The following is a 21287-nucleotide window of genomic DNA, read 5'->3' on the forward strand; positions in this document are numbered from 1 at the left end:
TCGGAAGCTGAAATTTGGGCAGAATAGTGAGCACGTGCTTTGGCAAAACAGTATTTTTTGATTAATCGATTAATTTAATTAATTTATTAATCAATTAATTTATCGATTAATTGTTCAACTACACAATTAATTCTGTGATTAATTAATTTTCAAAAAGTTAGTTTTGGATGAAACGCTGGTGGTTTAGGTATGATATTAGCCGATTGATTAATAAATCAATTATTTTACGATTACTATTTATTTATTTTCATTATTAATCATTTATTTATTTTCTTTCTCATCTGGCCAATATCTCAGGCACCTTTCGAGTTGGGAAGCTGATATTTGGACACAACAGTGACCAAGTGATTTGGCTATAAAGGGTATTTTTTATTTATTGATTAATCAATTAATCATTTAATTATTCGATTGATTACTTCATTCAATTTACGCTTATTATTTATTTTAATTTCGTAGTTAATCAATGAATCAATCAATTATTGCACACTGTTCTCTTCCAATTCCGTGTCGATGTGCTGCACTGTGGCATCATTGCTTGTGGAAGGCACCCCAGCAATGCCGTGTGCTGGAAGATATGTTATTTATTTATTTTGGGAGTGGTGGTTCGGGTATGATGTTTAGGGATGATTTGATATATTATAGTTCAGGTATTATATTCAAATTTCAAGATGAATGCACAAGAGTACGAATATGCAAATTTCACAGCTGTAATACAATGTCATCCACAGGCGTTCATTGGCCAGGTTGTGACCCAGAAATGGACATGGGGATGCTCCTTTGATCCCAAATCAAAAGAACAAAGTAATCAATGATAAACCATATGGCTGTTTAACAAAATGTAAGTGAAGCAGGACTCGTCAAAATGGCGGTAATCGAAAACAAACTATTTATTTACATTTACAATATACACACTGTACCCTAAATTACCTTAAACCTATCTTTAACAAAACAAATGCACAAAAGTAACTTTATCAAAATGCATCAGGACAATGATTGTGAGACCAGGGCAGCATTCACAGTATGTGAGCATGTTAATGCATGGTATCGAGCACATGCTGACCAACTTGAAGGTGTAGTGAGCAGTAGTGACAATTGCAACAATTGTACAACTAAGGCAATTGTGAAGCAGAGGAGAAAACAACAGCAGAAGTAGACAATACAAGTCCAGGATAATGCGGTGATGCTAAGAAATGGTGCTAATTTCGTGTCTCCTTGCAAAGCATATCCATTTGGATTTACTTCAGCCTCAGTGGGGAACACTTCCATCTAGCTGCTGGAATTTGTGAGATGGTCTCCTAAAAAGGATAATGTACTGTGTTTGTCCCGTGCCTCTTCCCCTCCCTCCCATTCCCCCCCCCCCCCATGTGAATTCAAGTTGATAAAGTGTTAGATGAATGAATGTGGTGTCTTGATGGAACAAATGGCCTCCTCCTGCATCAAAATCCTTGTGTATCATTGTGTAATGGTAATGAGTTGTGTGCATTGGATGTGTGCCGTTAGAAACTAAGGCAGAACAACAAAAAAAAAGATATATATATATATATATATATCGTATGACAGTATTCCACAAACTTGCTTTTGAAAACAAGCTTGCTTCACGTAACCAAATTATACTGCCGCTGTGATGTGAATAGAAGGAAATGCTTCTCCCCTCACTTCCATCCATCTTTGAAGGTCTTATGATAAATTATCTTCTTCCATGATGAGATCACCAAAGTACGCAGTTATTGTTTTGAGTTTGCTGTTCAGAAAGTTCTGTTCCACCTCCACCTTGCCACCTGCACCAGCCAGCGATGTAATCTGCAGGACACGCAGATGGAAACGTACATACACAAATACACTGAAAACAGACACAGAAATGTAGGCATGCAGTGCTGAATACATCATAAACAGGAACGGCACTCGGTAGAGCGCAAACCTCCACCAGGCTAAACAGCTTGTGTTTTGCATCCCACTAATGGGCTGGATCTGGATTCGGACCTGAACTATAATGTAATCGCTTGTTCGCGTCACCGAACCAACTCATCCACCAAGTTTTGTCATAATCCGTCCATAACGTTTTGAAATATCATGCTATATATCGTTTTTGGCCCGATCACTCAATGGTGAATATAATCAATTAGAAAATTATTCGGATCTTCACCAAAATCTAATCGATTCATTTTTGTCACGCACCCAACCTGCCCACCAAGTTTTGTCCGAATCCACCCGTAACTTTTTGAGACCTAACGTAACGTAACGTAACGTCACGTAACCCTAACCCTAACCCTAACCTAAATCAATTTTCGCCCTATTACTTAATGGTGAAGAATCACTTAAAAAATTGTCGGATCCGGATCAAGATCGTTACCAAAATCGAATCAATTTGGCCTCATCACAAAACCCACCTGTCCACCAAAGTTCATCCAAATCCATCTGCAGTTTTTTGAGATACAGTATCTTGTTCACAAATAAATAGACAGACATACCAAGGGTTAAAACATACCACCGTCAGTGGCAGAGCCAAATAAAGACCACCTTCAGTGGCAGAGGTAAATCTATCTATAATTCCAGCAATCTCTGTGTGTGTGTGTGTCTGTCTGTGTGTCTGTGACCGCTGTTTCTCGACAACCACGGGTCCGATATACTTGAAACTTGCCAGGTATATTGCTGGGGACCCGAGGATGTGCCTTTTCAAGGTTTCATATTAATCGGACAATTACTTACCGAGCGATGTCCAAAAAACGATTCAACCAATCAGAGAGCAGCGAACTAGCGCGTGTGCCGAACGTGGCGGGCACACTCTGCCTCGGATGGCACATTTGAGAGCGTATTCATTTATTTCACGTTTGCAAACTATGTTGGCGCTATGTTGGCGTTAAACGATGTTTTAAAACTAATAAAAACGAATTTGCGATTCATTCGCTTTCCTGCGCGTTTGTGTACGCGATGGCGATTTCTTTACCAAACTCCGGAAGCCGTTCGCTTTGGACCGAACCATTTCATGTAAATAGAGGGGGGGGTTCTGTGGTCGTTGCGAATGGACCAAACCATTCATGTAAATAGAGGGGGGGGATTGTCACTGTACTCGCAAGCCGTTCGCCGTTCGCTTTGGCGTTGCGAATGAACCAAACCATTTCATGTAAATAGAGGGGGGGGGATATAATTTTAGATAGATATATAGTACGGGCATATATATAGTACGGGCATGCCCTAGTATATCCAAATGCTGCAATATTATGCAATATCCAAACCAGGAGGAAAATTTATTAAGACTCCTATTGAAAGTCAAATTTGGTCAACCATCTTGGCTGGAAGCTGTTGGTTCAGAGTGAATGAGCCATCAGCTCAGCCTCGTATTTTACAACAGATGCTTGGCTGTGCTGAGACTGAAGACAGTGATGTGCATTTACCATACCTCACTTACTCACCTGGTTTATGTCTGCATTCCGAGGAAGGAAGTAGGCGATGTTGTTCGAGATTTTCCGACCGATGTTAAAAATTTCAAATGTGAAAAGCAAATCAAGGAAACAAGAAAATAACTCGAACTGCACTCTTCGACGTCGCGATGTCGACCGATATGCCTCCGCCCACCTTATTACATCATTACACATACTTGTACCAAGTTTGATTTAAATCCCTTCAGCTGTTCTCAAGCATCACAGTTTTACCTGACGTGACTTTTGACCTCTTGATGCAGAAATCGAATCAGTTCATCTCTGCATCATAATTTGGTCAAAATCCCATCACTGGTGCACAAGTTACCATGATAACAGAATTTTTACTTAACATGACCTCTGACCTTTGACCTCGCCCCCCTGACCCCACAAATCTAATCAGTTCATCTTTACCACATTTTGCATACCTGCACCAAGTTTGATTTTGATCCCTTCAGCCATTCTCAAGTTAATCGCGGTAACGAAAACCGATCACGGACGGACAGGCACACGGACGGACGGATGGACAGCCAGATGGACAACCCAAAAATAAATGCCTCTTGGCGATTTATTCGGTGGAGTCATAAAAAAATACATGAACCCACTGCCCCAATTACCAGATAATCAAACTCTTAAAGAGACACTTGCCTTGAAGCACATGTCGATTCTAAAAGCCACTGTTCCAATACAAAAAATGCAGAACAAACGTGGAAAACGGTAATTTTGTCCATCCAGCCTATGCCACAATCCATCCCAACACTAAAACAAAATCTATGATGATGCTAATGTGTGAGGAAAGTGTGCAATTTGGTAATCTCGAAGGATATAAAAATCACAAGGTATGAACCTTTGGATGAATCATGTGGTAGTGAACTCGAAGATTCTGGAACATGTGATAATGGACCAAGGCAAATGGACGAGCGAAATGGAGGCAGGCGTTCTATTGCCTGGAATAATCCATATGTTGGGGTTGGCAGGATGGCCAATGGAGGTACGCACACTCACCTCTAAGCTGTCTAGCCTGCGTTAGAATCTCGACCCAGTTATAAACTGGCATCCTTTTGTTTCACAGGCAGGGTGATTCATTAATGTGTGTGCCATCAAATACAACTCGGATGGATGTTAAAAAGGTGTCTGTCTGCCGGCATTAGTTGATGAATGTTAACAATCCCACGGTGTCCTTCCCGAAGAGTAGGCGAGCTATCGCTGGCAGCATGAACAAATTTCTGCCCTGTCCTATCGAGAGCATTGCATCAGCGGCACAGCTGTGCCCTCGGCCAATGATGCTACCCAGCAACCTTGTGCTGCATACGAAAGAAAAAACACAAAAAAATCACATTTGGTAACTAATGAAGCACATGCAGTGCCGTCAGAAAGTATTCACACCCCTTGACTTTTTCACATTTTGTTTTGTTGCAGCCTGAATTTAAAATGGATGAATTTTAGATTTTTTTTTTCACCGATCTACACATGATGCCGCATAATGTCAAAGTGGGCTTTTTATTTTAGAATTTTTTGCAAAATAATTAGAAATGAAAAGCTGAAAATCTGAATAAGTATTTATTTCAATAAGTATTTATGAATAAATATAAGAAATAAGTATAATAAGTATAATTTCCATCCCCTTTGCTTTGACACTCCAAAATTAGCTCAGGTGCATCCAATTTCCTTTGATCATCCTTAGGATGTCTCCACAACTTGATTGGAGTCGACCTGTGGCCAATTGAATAGATTGCACATGATTTAGAAAAACACTTTTCCATATAAGGTCCCACAGTTGACAGCGCATGTCAGAGCAGAAACTCTACCATGAAGTCCAAGAAACTGCCCATAGAACTCCGAGATAGAATTGTGAGGAGGCATAGATCTGTGGAAGGGTATAAAACAATTTCTAGTGTTTAAAGTTCCCAAGGGCACAGTGAGCTCCATCATTAGGAAATGGAAATAATATGGAACTACCCAGACTCTTTGTAGAGCTTGCCATCCGAACAAACTGAGCATCCGGGCAAGAAGGATCTTGGTCAAGGATGTGACCAATAACCCAATGACCACCCTGATAGAACTACATAGTTCTTTGGCCACGATGGGAAAACTTACCGGAAGGACAACAGTCTCTGCAGCACTTTATAATTCTGGGCTTTATGGAAGAGTGGCCAGACGGAAGCCACTCCTGGGAAAAAGGCACATGACAGCCCGCCTGGAGTTTGCAAAAATGCACGAGAAAGACCGAGAGCATGACGCAAAATATTCTGTCTGACGGAAATGGAACAGAGCTCATCACCCATCTAACACCATCACTACCGTGAAGCATAATGCGATGGGGATGCTTTTCAGCAGCAGAGACTGAGAGACTTGTAAGGATAGAGGGAACAATGAATGGAGCCAAATCCAGGCAAATCCTTGAGAAGAACCTACAGCTATATACCACCTTTCATAAGAACACAAGTCAATTCAAAATATTGTTGCAAAAAAGGTCAAAACTTGCTACAAACATAAAAAGGATATCCACCAGGTGCCATTATGCATTGCAGATCAAATGTGTCAGCAGCTAGGTAGTCAGGCCCACCCCAAGGTGGGCTCAAGAAAACAGCATCTGCCTGGAGATGTGGGGCTAGAAGTAAGAAGTCTCCAGTGATAAAATCGATTCGATCCTCCACACCATAAACAGCAGCATTGTGCCGGGCCAGCGCCACCTTCTCTGGGTCAATGTCTATCGCAATGACTATCATTTTATGAGAGAAAGGGATGACAGAAAGAAAGATGTAAATTAAAGGAATAGAAAAGAAAAAGGTGTCACTTCAAAAGAATGTACATTCATAAATTTAAGGACCAACTTTTAAAATTGAAATAAACTGCAGTCACAGTTCAGAAAGTTCTTAGTCACGTGTTTACAACACTCACTGGCTATTAAATAAATAAATCCAACAAGCATTCTGAGTATTGCGCTGCAATACATGTCCCCTACCGGCAGTCTGTCGTCCGGAAAACTGTTGGGGGAATTACCAAAGTTCAAAGTGCCATAACTTTGTCAAAAATGATCGAAACGTCGTGAAGTTCGAACTTGATCTGTAACTTATCATGAGGAAACCATGTACCAAGTTTGAAATCGTTAGCATTAAGAGTTTAGAAAAAAAGTCCAGAAAACTGTTCTTTGCGTGACGGACGGACAGACTGACAGACAGACGGAGGGATGGAGTGCAAACCTATAGTCTCCTCCGGTGTACACCGGTAGGGGACTAATAAGGAAATTGGATATGCAACATGTAATATTACAATTATCGTCACATGAACTGAGCGATCCTGAAAATTAATTTGCCAACCACGTCTCCAACAGACCATGCAAGCATGACGTCTTCATACGGCCCATGTCAATATCCCCTATAATTTGGCTACGCGTGCCTTCAGTCAGTTTCGGAACAGCAAGGCAACATTTAAATGAAATTAATTTCCCCTTGCCATTGGGATAGTTCAACTTGGGCTAAATCAGATTGCTGTTGCTTTCGTTTACAATCATTGCAGGTGAAATCATCGATGCACCTGCAAAACTTCATCTCATATTTTAAAGAAACTTTGCACAGAGGGAGGAGGTGTGATTGATTGAAAGATGAAAGCATACAAATGTTCAGGTCTACAGCTAACAAGGTTTGCAAGATATGAATTGTCAAATATTTGCCCTAGGACCGAGATGTACGCCACAGGTGTGCATGTGTTTGACTAACTTATTTGCAAAAACATGAGCATTATGAATAGATGACAATACATTAAACACTCCAACAAGAAAGGTAAACATCTACAGGTAGGAAGCAGGAGTCAAAATCCATTTTTTTGGAGGGCTCTTTTTAAGTAGCCACCCACCCCCGTCATACCACCTGTCCCCCGCCCCTCCAGGGAAAAAGTAGCCCCCATGAAGTTGTTTATGGGGGCTACATTTTGTTACCTTTTGTTTTGTACACTCTTTAGCACACAATATCACATTCAAGCTCTTTTCACATGCACAAAATCACAATATGATGATGATTGGTGTTTCATTAACAGGCAAACCAAATCACAGCAATAAATCCCCTGGAGTCGCATCATCATCATCATCATCATGTTTTTTAACCTGGGATACTACAAAGGCGTGATTCAGGAAATAATTTTGAGGTTAGCTTTTTTTTTTTTTTGCATTAACGTCGGTGTCCTTCACAACACTGAGGTGTGAAAGGATGTGAAGGAAGCATTCACAAGTTGTCTATCACACCTGTGTCCAGTGAAGATGATGTGACATAAAATCATTTTTACTAGCATTTCCATTTGCTGTTAAATAACCCTGAGTCGCATGAAGAAGTGGGACGGCACTCGGTAGAGCGCATACTTCTGCCTTCCGCTGAACAGTTTACATTTTGTATCCAATGATAGGCCTGATCTGCATGCAAACATTAACCAAAATTTTCTTGTCACCTGCCCAACTCATCCACCTAGTTTTGTCAATAACTCGTCCACAACTTTTTGTCCCCCGTCGCACCGCGGAGCGAAAGGGGGACTATGGTTTTCCCCTCCGTGCGTGCGTGCGAAAGCAAAGTACCAACTTCTAATTTGGTGTGTGGGTGTATCTCGGCATAAGGAAGAACGCTATTGAAAATTGGGTCGCCACGTCAAACGCCAAGATGGCCGCCACCATATATATGTCTGAACCTTGTGAGCGGAATATCTTCAAAAATAAGCGAAGTACCAACTTCTAATCTGGTGTGTGGGTGTATCTCGGCATAAGGAAGAAAGCTATTGAAAATTGGGTCGCCACGTCAAACGCCAAGATGGCTGCCACCATATATATGTCTGAACCTTGAGCGGAATATCTTGAACAATAAGCGAAGTACCAACTTCTAATTTGGTGTGTGGGTGTATCTCGGCATAAGGAAGAAAGCTATTGAAAATTGGGTCGCCACGTCAAAATCCAAGATGGCCGCCTTGAGTCTTCCACTTTGTCAACTCACATCACTTTACCGACGGGGGACCTAGGCGTAACGCTTGTTGAAATATGCTATACAGTATATCGTTTTTGGCTCAATCTCTCAATGGAGAAGAATGACTTGCGAAATTGAAAAAAAATCTTGGATCTGGATTCGGATCTTCACTGAAATCGAATAGATTTGGCCTTGTCAAACATCCAACCTGTCCACCTCGATTAATCCAAATCAGTCAATACCTTTTTGATACATCGTGCTCACAGACAGGCAGACAAACAGACAGGGGTGAAATCATAACCTCCATTCACCTTCGGTAGCAGATGCAACGAGGCAAAACCGATTTGATGTCGTGTTAAATTATACGTCAGTCTTATCTTCAGTTTTCTCCACAAATATATTCTGACATTTCAGTTTTGATACTGAACAGTTTCATCCCCGATATAATAAACTCAACGATGTACTAGGTGTAGAGTCCCTTGGAACTCTGATAGATCCCAGGCGAATGAGCTATGCAAGAGGACTCAGCCATCGTACATGTTTGCAATGTTTACTCAGCCCATCGTACACTGTGCGGTGCCCAGTTACAATTTTATAATACACGCTTAGACATCGTAAACTTAATTTCTGATATTGTATAACTTGACATTTAATTAGTCATTTAATTGTTCAACTTTTGCTGGCGAGAACGCAACCTTTCAAAGCTACGATTTGGGATGTGGATGATTTGGTCACTTTTTGTACACCACCCTTCCCTACTTCATCTCCAGGCACTGCACAACATCCTGATGCGTGCCGAACGGGAGTACTCAGTTTTCACTCCATTTGTTTTCTTGCTTTCTTTCTTGTTTGTTTCTTCGGGCGATATCTCAGTCAGCATTTGAGCTAGGAAGCTGAAATTTGGGCACAATAGTGACCAAATGATTTGGCTATAAAGCGTATTTTAGATTTAATGATCAATTAATTAATTTTTCGATTAACGACTTATTTTTCAAAAAGTTACCGAAGGCCCCCCGGCAATGTCGCGCGCTTGAGGACATGTTATTAATTTATTTCGCATAGGGGTGGTACATTATGAATGTAGCTCCACTTGTTACCCTCGCCAGAGAAGAGGGTATTGCATTTGATTTGCATTTGTTTTTCTGTTTGTTTGTTTGTCTGTTTGTCCGCACAGAATAAATAGGATTTTCTCTGCAACCTTTGGTCCGATTGACAGGACATTTTAACCATCGGTGCGCCTCTACCTGTAGAATTTTTAAAATGATAATTATGACGTCTTAGGTCACGTGGTACAGGCGCCATCTTGACGTCATCTCCATTAGGACGTCATAATTTGACAAGTACAAAACTTCATCCAATCAAAATTTATTGAGGGTCATCTATGGATAAATTGGTGAAGAAAAAAAAAATGGTGGTGTCATCAGTCACGTGTTTTGGCCGCCATATTTGTTTCAACACAAAAGCCTTAAAAACCACTAAAAACACGTCCTGGCGAGGGTCTGCAATCTCTGATTGCTCTTTCTTGTTTGTTTTTGGGTGTTTTTCTTGGTTTCTTCCGGTTTGCCTGGCTCCCATGCCTCACACCTTGCTCAACTCGACGCCGTGTAAAACAAGGCTTCAAGATTATTGGAATCTCATACGATGAAGCTGAGTCTATAGGTCTATCACCACACAGGTCGATGGTCTCCGTATTCTACCGCCTCCTTTCTGGTCTTTGCTTTGTCTCCCTCCACACATCCCCTATCCCAGGTTTCTGTAGGGCTCACATGGTCCACTATCAACCTCCTGGTTAAACTACCTAAATTCAGTATCACTGCTGACATCCACTCATTATCCATTCCTCTTTTCTCCCACCTGTGGAACCAACTTCCACATTATCTTCAATCAGGTCTTCAAGACAGCTATTCACCACCATCTCAGATCGTCCCCAATCCAAAACCATTATCTTTTATACACTCATAAAAGGATTAAGTTGTGGAAGGATTGGCCAAAACCTGGTGGAGAGGTTGAGTGTGTGACAAAGAAGAATTGATTCCATTTTGGTGTACATTCAAATCTGGATCCGGATCAGAGAATTTTTAAAAGTGATTCTTCAACATTGAGTGATAGGGATAAAACTGGTATATAGCACGATATCTCCCAAGGTTGTGGACTACTTATGCCAAAATTTGGTGGATGAGGTGATTAGGTGACAAGAACAAGCAATTCGATTTTGGTTCGGGTTCGAATCCAGATCTGGCCCATCAGTGGGATAAAAAAACATAAATTGTTCAGTCTGGCGGAGGTATGCGTTCTACCGAGTGTCGTTCTAGTTTGTCCAAGTCTCGCTCTATGTTGGTCTTCAACTCTGCTGTTGGTGTGTTCCCCTTGTCTCAAATGTTCCTTTTGTCCTGTTGTGTCCTGATCCATTCAGTGTACTAAGTGTAGCTCTTTCACGATCCTCGACGATGTATACAAAACATTGGGTCAATACCACTGGAGCTCACCTGGTAGAATAAACAGTATACGGCACAGACTTCAGGTATTTTAAACCAATTTCAATGGTTGCCAGAACACAGAGCAGCAGGCAGAATCATACTAACATAATCATAAAACTTTAAACCAACAAAAATGAATACCTATTCTACCCCCCTCCTCACCCCTGCCACCCCACCCTGTATACCTCCTCAGACCAAAATTTTTCTGGGGCTGTGAACAAACATTGGCACATCATGGGTGATGAAGGCTGTGGTGAAGTTTCATCAAAATTGCGTGTGTAGTTTCTGAGAAGAAATTAAATACCTAATTTGGGGTGCAACCCCCCCGTAAACCCCTAAAGGGGCAGATTTTTTTTTTTTATACCATGAACAAACTTTGGTACAGCACGGGTGGTGAAGGTTGTGGTCACGTTTCATCGAAATTGTGTGTGTGTACTTTCAGAGAAGAAAGCAAATACCTATTTTGGGCGGTCAAACCTGGACCAACCTTGACCCCTCATAGACCCCCTTAGACTTCGATTTTCTTAGTGCCCTGAACAAACTTCGGTACATCACGGGTGATGAAGGTTGTGGTCAAGTTTCATCGAAATAGTGTGTGTCGTTCCAGAGGAAAAAGCAAATTCCTATTCTGGGGGGTCAAGCCTGGATTCACTTTGACCCCGATAGACCCCCTTAGATCCCGATTTTTAAAAAATGCCGTGAACAAAATTTAGTCACAACACAACAAATATCATTTGTGCCAAGTTTGGTCACAATCCCTTCAGCGGTTTCAGAGAAGAAGTTGCAAGTGTTTTCGGACGGACTGACGGATGGACGACATGCCATCGCATAAGCTCCCCTGAACTTCGTTCCAGGTTAGCCAAAAACAAAACATGCAGAAGAGAGACCTAATTATAATAAAAAGCATGTGCACATACATCGACATGCACACAATTTAATGAATTCCTCTTTGGAACCTCATTGCACCCACCTCGTTCACAAGTGAATGCAAATTGAATAGCATTGCCACCAACTCCACAGAATGCATCAATGATGAGGTCACATTGACAGCGTTGAGCAATATGCTCTGCAATGCGCTCTGGAGTCACTGAGAACCACCCTTCTGTTTGGGTAAGGAACAGGAAGAAAGTGTTGGACCATTGAGGTTCTAATCTCAAACCAAAACAGTTCGGACTGTCAGAGGAAGCAATCACTGCACAATTCTCTTGTGAAATGTTCAAATGTTTGTAAATAAACAACTGAATTTTCAAGGGCAATTCTAGCATAAAAAAAAGAATTAATAGCTGTATTCATGGTCATAGGATTAAACGAGGGTGATTTAAGATTGTTGTCGACTACCAATTGGAAGATGTGTAAAAACTACAATGTTGAAATTTTGTGCAATGTAAATAGCTACACTAAACAGAGATGCAGAATGAAGTGATATCGATGTTGGTAAAATCATTCTGGATAAAACAAAGATGATGGCCAACATAGGTGTGCAGTGGATAACAGGTATATTATATTATATATTGTGCGGTTTTGTGTTTTTATAATAAAGGTTAATTTCCCCTCCTAGTTTAGTTACACTACAACATGTAGCCTCATTTAAGCTCAGTTATTTCTTAGTAAATGTAAGCGTAGACCTTTCCTGTGTTTAGTTTTGCGTTGAGTAGGATAATGAGAATTAGGTCCCCTTACGATGCCTCCATGCTTTTGTTTTTTGCGCGAAATACCACGAGGCAGGCCTGAACAAGTCGATCAAGGCCAAAGGGAGGCGGAGGAGGAGCCGATGGTAAGTGCGAGCCGCCAATCAGGGCTCGAGGGGAGTGACTTACCACTGCGGCAAAAGGCGGAGTTTGGAACATTCGATTCGGGCTAGGGCGGGGCAATATAACCCTGTGCCCAGAGCCCCCACAGTTGAGTTGAGTTGAGTTCAGTTATGAGATGAGCACTGGGCAAGTTGAGTTGAGTTCTCAGTTGTGAGACCAGAGCGCTCAGTTGGTGAGTCAGCAGATGAGTTGCGCAGCCCAAGAGATGAGTTGCGCAGCCCAAGAGACGAGTTACGAATTGGAGTTGTGAGAAGACGCGCGTGAGATTGCATTGTGCCGAGTCAGATCGGAGGAACTGAATAACTCCGCGTATATGAACTTTGCCCTGCTCCCCACGCTCCGTGCAGTATTAATCGCGGCTGTAAAGACGATCCGCGCCGGGCCACAGTCGCGCATATTTCCTTCTGCCTGCCTTTGCCGATATACGCGCCGCGAGGATTTTCCCACCTGCCTGCCTGCCTCCGCCGGGATACGTGCTGTGACCGCCAGAGGGCCACGCCGGGTGAGCTGTTCCTGGAGCGACCGAACCAGGCGCGTGGACATTCTTCCTTCATCTCCCTGTGTGTGTAAGTGGGCCCATTGTCGGGGGAAATAAGTAAGACTGATTAAGACTGCCCTGTGTCTCTTCTTCTACCGAATCATTGTACATTGTGTAAATAATAATTAAATCGCGTTATTCCTTTGATTCGACTGTCTTGTGTTTTCCATCATTGGCTTAGCATGGTACGAATTAGATCGCTCTGATCGGGTTCAATAAGAAAGGTAACAGCACGGGTCACGTGGTACGCCATCCGCTCGGGTGTACTCAATTACGCGTGGTTCATGCGAGCCTCGGTCCCCGCTTCCGCTGTGGCGTGGGTACTCAAGGTACATGCAAAATTGTCCCGAGACCCTTTTCCACGTCTGCCCGGAAGTGGTGACTGTCTCGCGGTTCGAAGACCCAAGGAGAAAAAGGGGCTTAATCTCCCCTTTGTAAGGGAACGGGCTTCGGAAAACCGCAACAATATATATATATATATATATATATATATATATATATAGTCATCCCTCGCTATATCGCGGTTCACTTTTCGCGGATTCGGTACATCGCGGTTTTTTCTCGCTAGTATATGTAAAATTATATCGCGGATTTTTCGCTATATCGCGGGATTTTGCGGTATAAATGTATTTTTATATACTATTATTTTAAATATTTTTGTGGTAAAATAAGCATTTTCTAGCCTAAAAAATTAAAAAACGTAAAGAAATAAGAAAAATACAGTATTTAAAACATATTACAAGAAATAAAATACTGTACATAGTGTACAGTAGAAGGGTAGACAAAGAGTCGTGCGTATGGAAAACGCCAGTACATTCATCATCGTCATCACCTTCATCGTCATCAGTACTGCACAGCTAATTCATCATCATCTTCATCACGCAAGTTGTAGTATTGAAGAGCCGGGGCTCTTGCTTGATACGGACGAAATGACGGGCAAGACACAAACTCGTCCGAGAAGATATTTATTCTCAAAACCAACTCGGGAACACTGAAAAGCCCATTTATCGGGCTGCATTATAAAGCACAACCAGAAACCGAAAGCCACGCCTCTCAAGCGTGGCGTGCTTCGGTGAATCGGTGGTCACGTGATCAACAGGTGTAGCTGATTATACCCGCAAAGCGCGGCACGCTTTAGCGGTCACGTGACCAGCCACTCTCGCGCCGGGAATCCCCGCCGGTGACGTCACCGGCTGGAGCAAGGAGATTCTGATGCTGGTCTTGCTTGGGGAACCCATGGGTAGCTACAGTATCTTCAATGGTGAGTACCCATTAGAATTTTATATGTTGTTAAAATTACGTATGTTTAAGAGTGTAAAAAGTGTTTAAGAGTATAGGAAGTGTTTATAAGAGTATGGGAAAGGTTAATAAGAGTGTGGGGAGTTCATAATGCTTTAAAATATATATATATATATATATAAAAAAATGGTCGCTACTTCGCGGATTTTCGTTTATCGCGGGGGGTTCTGGAACGTAACCCCCGCGATAAACGAGGGTTCACTGTATATATATATATATATATATATATATATACGTATATATATATATATATATATATATATATATATATATATATATATATATATATATATATATATATATATATATATATATATATATATATATATATATATATATATATAAGGGTGGGCTTCAAAAAATCAAAATGCTGATTTTCTCCGGGACATGGTCTATTTCTGTTCCTTTTGGTGTCAAAGGAAACCACACCAAATTTGAATGGAATCCAATAATATTTAGGGGTGCCACATCAGTGATGAATTTTCCCCCATGCAAAAATAGGAATTCCCATTTTTTGGGCTGTATATACACAAAATAAATACATAATTATATATATACATTAAATATAATATTAAAAATAAATATATAGTAAATATACATTAAATAATAAATATACATAAATACACATTATACATTATATATGTACAATATATTATACATACAGTTTTGAGACTTCCTATGATCACTATCTGGGCAATTTTCATGCATGTTTTGTACAGGTTCCCGGGGTCAGGGGTACGCTTTTTTAGTGTGTAATATGTAGGCCTAACTTATTGACTGTGGCTCTTTTGTAGAGAGTGACCCTGTGGAGTAAGAATTAACAGGATTTTACCCACATTCTTGCTTATTTTGCAGATATGGCATGTGCTAGTACCAGTGTTTCATTGAAAACTCGGGCTCAGGATAATGTGTATCTCATTGGGTCCACTTCTGGAGATGCCATCAAAGGTGCCAAGCTCCCGACTGTGCATCAATCTCTTGTCCTGTTTTTCCATCACCTGAAGAAGGAGAATCGCACTGCCCGGGAGAGTGCAACCCTCACCATTGAAGAGGTTGTGAAGTTCTGGGAAAAAGCTCATCTACCTACAACGATGAAGCAGCACTGCATCCATCGTTTGGAGAGGCTATATGAAGAATGGAGGAGCCTCCAAAAAGGTGCAAAGCGGGGTGGTGCGACCCAAGAGAAAAAGGAAGCATCCTTCAAGGCCTCCTTGGAGAAGACGTTTGATCTTAGGCATGCAGATTCGGAGGCCATAATCACCAACCCCGAGGACAGGAAGTTTCTTCACGATCAATTCTCAGAGAGGAAGGCTTCAATGGGATCTGTAGACACTGTGTTGGAAGCAAAAACGTTCTTGTGTGTTTGAAAGATCAGCAGCCACAAGATGATTATCATGAACTCCTAGAACTGACTGTCATCTACATGGGAGGAATCCCACCTCGTGGAATCCGGATCATGACTCCAGGAGCAATGCACAGAGCCAGATGGATGGCAAAAGCACTATATTCACTACAGGTGTTCATGTTTCGGTCAGAGTTCCACTTGACACTTCGAGAGGCGAGAGAACTCCGAGCCTTCAACATTTTTGTCTGCCTTGTGTATGTACAGGCTTGGTTTTGGGCTCCACAAGCTATTGAGGCTCCCCTGAATGACATTAACCTCTTCAAGAAGTTGGAAAAGTTTGAACAAATCAATCAGAAGATGGCTCAGGCAGCCTTGAAGGCACTTGGCCGCCACACGTGGTACATGAGCCCAGTACTAGTGGCATTTGCATTCTTTGACACCAGAATTGACAAAGAAAGCAAGATCAATATGATTGAAGCATTGAAAAATGACGGTGAAAACCCCTCTCCAAAGAGACCAGCTATCAAACGAGGAACCGCCCTGTCAATCGCTGGCCTCATAACAAAACACACCAAGCATTTCTTCAGCATCCTAGGGACCCCAACTGATTGGATGGATAAGGATCCTGGTTCATGAGAGCAAGAAACCAGCTTTCAGGAAGCAAAGAAAGCCGCCAGGGGCTTAGTCGTGGTGAACGACAGGGCAGAAAGGGGTGTCGCATTGATACAAGACTACAATAAGCTCCTTACAAAGGATGAAGAGGAAAAGCAAGCTCTGCTCCAAGTTGTTGCTGCTCACAGGAAGATGTACCCCGATGCCAAGAAGGCAACAGTGGTGAAACAGGCCCAGAAATAGGAGTTACATTTCTCATTATATTTGGGTTTTTTTATATTATGTGATATGGTGTCTCTTCATTTTATGAACTGAACATTTGGATTGTTATCATTGAATTTGAGTTTTCATAGCAATATAGTGCTATTTGTGCAGCTATTGTAACTTGTGTTTGCTAGAATACAAAGAAAGTGAGTGGAGGGTGGATTTTCATAAAACAAACTTCTGGTTTTGCTTTCGATCCATATATAGAAAAGTTTTGGCGACACCTTTAGTTTGAAGGCTGATGTGGCACCACTAAATAAAATCAGATTGCTTTCATATTTGGTGTCTTTTCATTTTGGAACAAAAGGAACAGCATAAAGCCATGTCCCAGTAAATATTTTTTTTAAATTATTTTGAGCACCACCCTAATATGTATATATATATATATATATATATATATATATATATATATATATATATATATATATATATATATATATATATATATTGTTGCGGATCTGCCACCAGCCTTCTTCCCTTACCAAGAGGGGATTAGTCCCCTTGTCTTTACTGACCTGGCGCGACCCGGGACCGATTATGTCCCTTCCGGACAGCGCTAAATAGGGTTTCAGGACCAAAGTCGCTGTTACCTAAGTACTAGCGCTGCCCTGGAAGCGAGGAAATAAGCCCCGCACGAACCACGTGTGATGAGGATACGCCGAGTGGTTTGCGTACACGTGATCCGAGCTGTTATTACTTACTAGACCCGATTGGAGCGATCTTATTCGTACCACGCTTAGCCAATGGAGAAATCACAGGAACGATCGAATCAGAAGGAAGAACAGAATTTATTTACACTATACAAGGATTGGCAGAAGGAAAGGGACACAGAGCAGCCTTATACAGTCTTACTTAATACCCCTGGACAAACGGGCCTGTCTCACACACACTCACACGGGGATTGCAGATGAGCAGGATGATGTTCACCAGCTCGTCCAGGGATGGCTCTCGTGCAGCTCTCTCCGGTCCCCGGCACGTCCCGTGGAGATGGAGGCAGGAGAAGGCAGGAGCTCGTAGCGTGTCGCCTGAACAATCAGGTTATCTTTGGGCACACGGTAGAGGGCGGACTTTGGCGCGACTGGCCGTTATTCACTCGCGGTTATGGCCGCGTTCACTCGCGTGGCCGAAATGCGCTATCTGCGTTACCGGCGCGTCTGGCTGCGCCCGCGTACATTTACGGTTCAAAGTTCAACAACGGCGAGTGATGCAAATTCTCTGGCCCAGTCCTTTCTCCTCGCGTCCTATCGCACCTCTGGTGCCAGTCCTCCTTGACAGCGCGCTTATCCTCTGCAAGTCCTGCTTGTAAGTCCTTTGCCACTGCCGTGTGCACGTGAGTCCTTCCCTCCGCGAGTCATCTCGAGGGCTTTTTGTATGGGCTTATATAGACCCGCCCCGCGAACCTTCTGGAACTCACCAGACTCTCCTCACCACGCCCTCTCACGCCATGCCGCTCGAGCTCTGATTGGCTGGTGGCTCTTACCGTCCCCCCACGCTGCTCACCCAGACCCCGCTCCCCTCCTTCACCTTTCGAGGCCCTGCCTCGTGTTAACTCGACTAGGGGACAGCCAAATGGGGCGTGGGATGGATTGCGCCCATAGAGGTAGAATGGAGGTTGGAGCAAAATGATTGGGGGCCTATTCTCCTGTCTTTACACAACGCAGGTACAAAGAGGGGAAATGGCCGATTCTTACACATACTAAGACATAACTATACTACAAATGGGCCTATATGTTGCTCGTGTGACTAACTATGGGGGGAAAACCTTTAACGACTACAATGTGCCAATCTCAAAACCGCAGCAATATATTGTTATGAATTTGGTAATGCAACATCTAGAGCTAGGTAGATCTGAATAGGTAGGTATTCGGCTGTCGTGACAGGGACTCTACATGTAATAAGTTATTGATGTTCAGGCGGTTGTCGGGGTAAGATGTATGAGTGTGGATCTACCTGGAGATTCGAGTGTTAAATAGTGAGGGATTAAAGGTAACGCCCCTGTGAGTCTCACCTAGTAGTCAAACCTTTGTCCATTATGGCACTGCAAACCACATAAACATTAGTTAGGTCCTTAGCGCAACATTAAATAACCCCCTTTCCCTGACAAGGACTTCGTATTAAATTGACAGGAAACCAGGTCAAAAACACCGCCACAATTGGCCGCCACCGTGTACACCTCCAAAGGCCTACAAACCTGGCCGGCACGTGTTATGCCGGGACCGCAGGGTGGCGGAGGGGGGAGATGTCAGGAGTCGCGGGAGGCTTTGATTGGCTGAGGAGTGCGCCAATGTGACGTCATCGGCCACCAATATAGGCGACGGTCGGACGCCATTTTCGGCAGTTAGTTCGCCAGTTCAAGTTGAGCGGTGGTGGAGAGTTGGAGGCGACGGTCGGACGCCATTTCAAGAGTTGAGTTGAGTTCGGGCAGACGCAGGCAGGCACCAGAGAGTTGAGCGGTGGTGGAGAGTTGGAGAGGACACGCCATTCCAGTCGCAGTTCGAGTGCAGTTCGGGTTGTAGGGAGTCGCAGGAGACACACGAGAGCACACCCAGTTGGCACTGAGCAGTTCGTTGGCACTTGGCTGCCAGCACTCCCGCGTCGAGTCGAGTGGAGTTGAAAGGAGTCCTTCCTGTCCCTGGTCAAGTGGAGCCGCTGGCCTGCGTCGGACGCGTGGTGCTTGGAGCGAGGGGCCTCGTGGTGTGCGATCGGGCCGGAAGGAGCGGTGCTGGACACCAACAATACAAGACGACAAAGACAGATAAGCCCGATCTCCGCGTATATTTTGAACGACGGGACGTGTTATTTTCGTGATTAATCTCCCTCGTTTGTGTTTGCTGTCAGTCGTGTGGGGACGTCCCGATTTAGGTTTATTAGAGTTATTAGATTTACCGGCGGGCTTTTTCACTGGCTTTACTTTTCCTAATAAACCCTTATATTACTTTTTGTACATAATATCTGAACGCAGTTTTCCTGGGTGTTTGATTTTAATAGATAAGGTTGCGGAGCCTTCGCTGCGTCCCGCCATTCCGCGCGTTGGTGTTGAACTTGAGTCCGCCATTGAGTGTTCGCCTCGGGAGTTAAAGTCTCGCAAATCGGTCATCCGTAACTGTGGTGTTAACCACGGGTACGCGACAAGTGGTGTCAGGAGTGTAGGATTTGAACCCGTCGGACAAATTTTTTTGTCCGCGGCGAGACATCGACACGGTCGGACAAATTTTTTTGTCCGCGGGGCAACATCGACACGGTCGGGCGTACATTGCGCTCGACGTTCGAACGCAAAATTTTTATAGTTGAGGCGGAGAAATTTGATAATCAATTGGGCAAACGGAGCGCGATATCGCGTCTTCGTCAAATTTAAATTGTGTTTCAGGAATTATTAAAATAAATACACGCGCGGGGAACGACCTTCCGAAAAGCGGATGTCGGAGGTCGACGAAATGGAAGTACGCAGCGAGGCCTCCGTCAGCGTTGGGAGTGAGCCGGAAATGGGGGAATTTGATGCGGAGGTGAGCCTTGGAGCTTCCCTCGTCCCGAGCACCAACTTATGCCCCTCCCCTACCGGGGAGTCGGGAACAAATGGGACGGCCCCTAGAGACTACCAGGCTTTAATGAAATTTTTAAAGGAATTAGTGGGAGAAACGAAAAGTGGATTGGAGGATAAACTTGATGGGCTGGCAAACAAAATGAAGGAAATGAGTGATCGATGGAGTATTAAAATTGATGGGCTGGCAAACAAAATGGGGGATGATGGGGAGACCGCAGGTGCACAGGTGGATGGGGAATGTGTACAGGTAGATGGGGAATGCCTGCAGGTAAACGTGGAGTGTCCACAGGTGAGCGGGGAAGGAAATTTGGAATGTGAGAGTTGTAATGGGGAATGTTTCCCACATTCTGGCCTGGTTGTTTATCGGGACCGTGTGGATGTCACAACACCCCAACCGGGGGATGAATTTGGAATTGTGCAGCACCAGGGCGGTGGTGCGGAGCAAGAGGGGGTAGAGTTTTTGGGGGTCCATGCGATAGAGCCGGACCGGGTATTTATTGGGGATATTGATCAAAGCCTGGCGGGGCCAGGAATGATTTCTAATGATGAGGATGAGTTGATCCAGCGGCTGGAGACCTGTGACAGTCCCATGGAGGTAGAGCTTGTTCAGGCCCAAAGGAGTCTGGGGGAAGAGGTGAGTTGGTCCAAGGAGGTGGTTGGAATGACCGAGGGGACGCTCACTGTACACTGCTATTTGGAAACAGAGGCTCCAAAATTGGACAACCAGTTGGGGGAGTGTGTTGGCTCCGGGCTGGATTTGGATCTTGGAGAATCGGGAGATAGAGCTTCTGGAGATTTGGTCCCTGTAAGGAATTTGGATCAACTGCAGGGAGGGGCAGAACAACCGGTGGTAGAGGTTGTTCCCTGCAGCTGCGCGTTGGCAATGGGAATGAAAATTTGTAAAATAAAATGTAAAATAAAATTACAATGGGAAATTGATTTGGAGCAGCCATGGTGGGGATTGGTCCCCGGGCTGCGGGATTTGGACATGGAGAGGTCATGGGTGATGGCCTCGGGCAAAAGTTGCCCCTTTCAAAATTT

The 21287-nt window shown here is 43.5% G+C and overlaps 1 protein-coding gene across 1 annotated transcript in view; it reads right to left on the minus strand.

The window, feature by feature from the left end:
- Positions 1 to 863: 863 nt before the first annotated feature.
- Positions 864 to 21287, minus strand: part of TGS1 (trimethylguanosine synthase 1) — a 65397-nt gene continuing 44973 nt past the window's right edge. The window contains exons 11-14 of the mRNA XM_078773799.1: positions 11807 to 11938; positions 5920 to 6138; positions 3411 to 3487; positions 864 to 1800 (exon numbers count right to left, since the gene is read on the minus strand). Coding sequence (XP_078629925.1) covers positions 1678 to 1800; positions 3411 to 3487; positions 5920 to 6138; positions 11807 to 11938 — 551 coding nt within the window. The 3' untranslated portion in view covers positions 864 to 1677. The remainder of the gene's footprint in view (positions 1801 to 3410; positions 3488 to 5919; positions 6139 to 11806; positions 11939 to 21287) is intronic.

The sequence above is a fragment of the Myxine glutinosa genome, chromosome 3 (assembly GCF_964187855.1).
Source record: "Myxine glutinosa chromosome 3, kmMyxGlut1.1, whole genome shotgun sequence".
Taxonomy (NCBI): Eukaryota; Metazoa; Chordata; class Myxini; order Myxiniformes; family Myxinidae; genus Myxine; species Myxine glutinosa.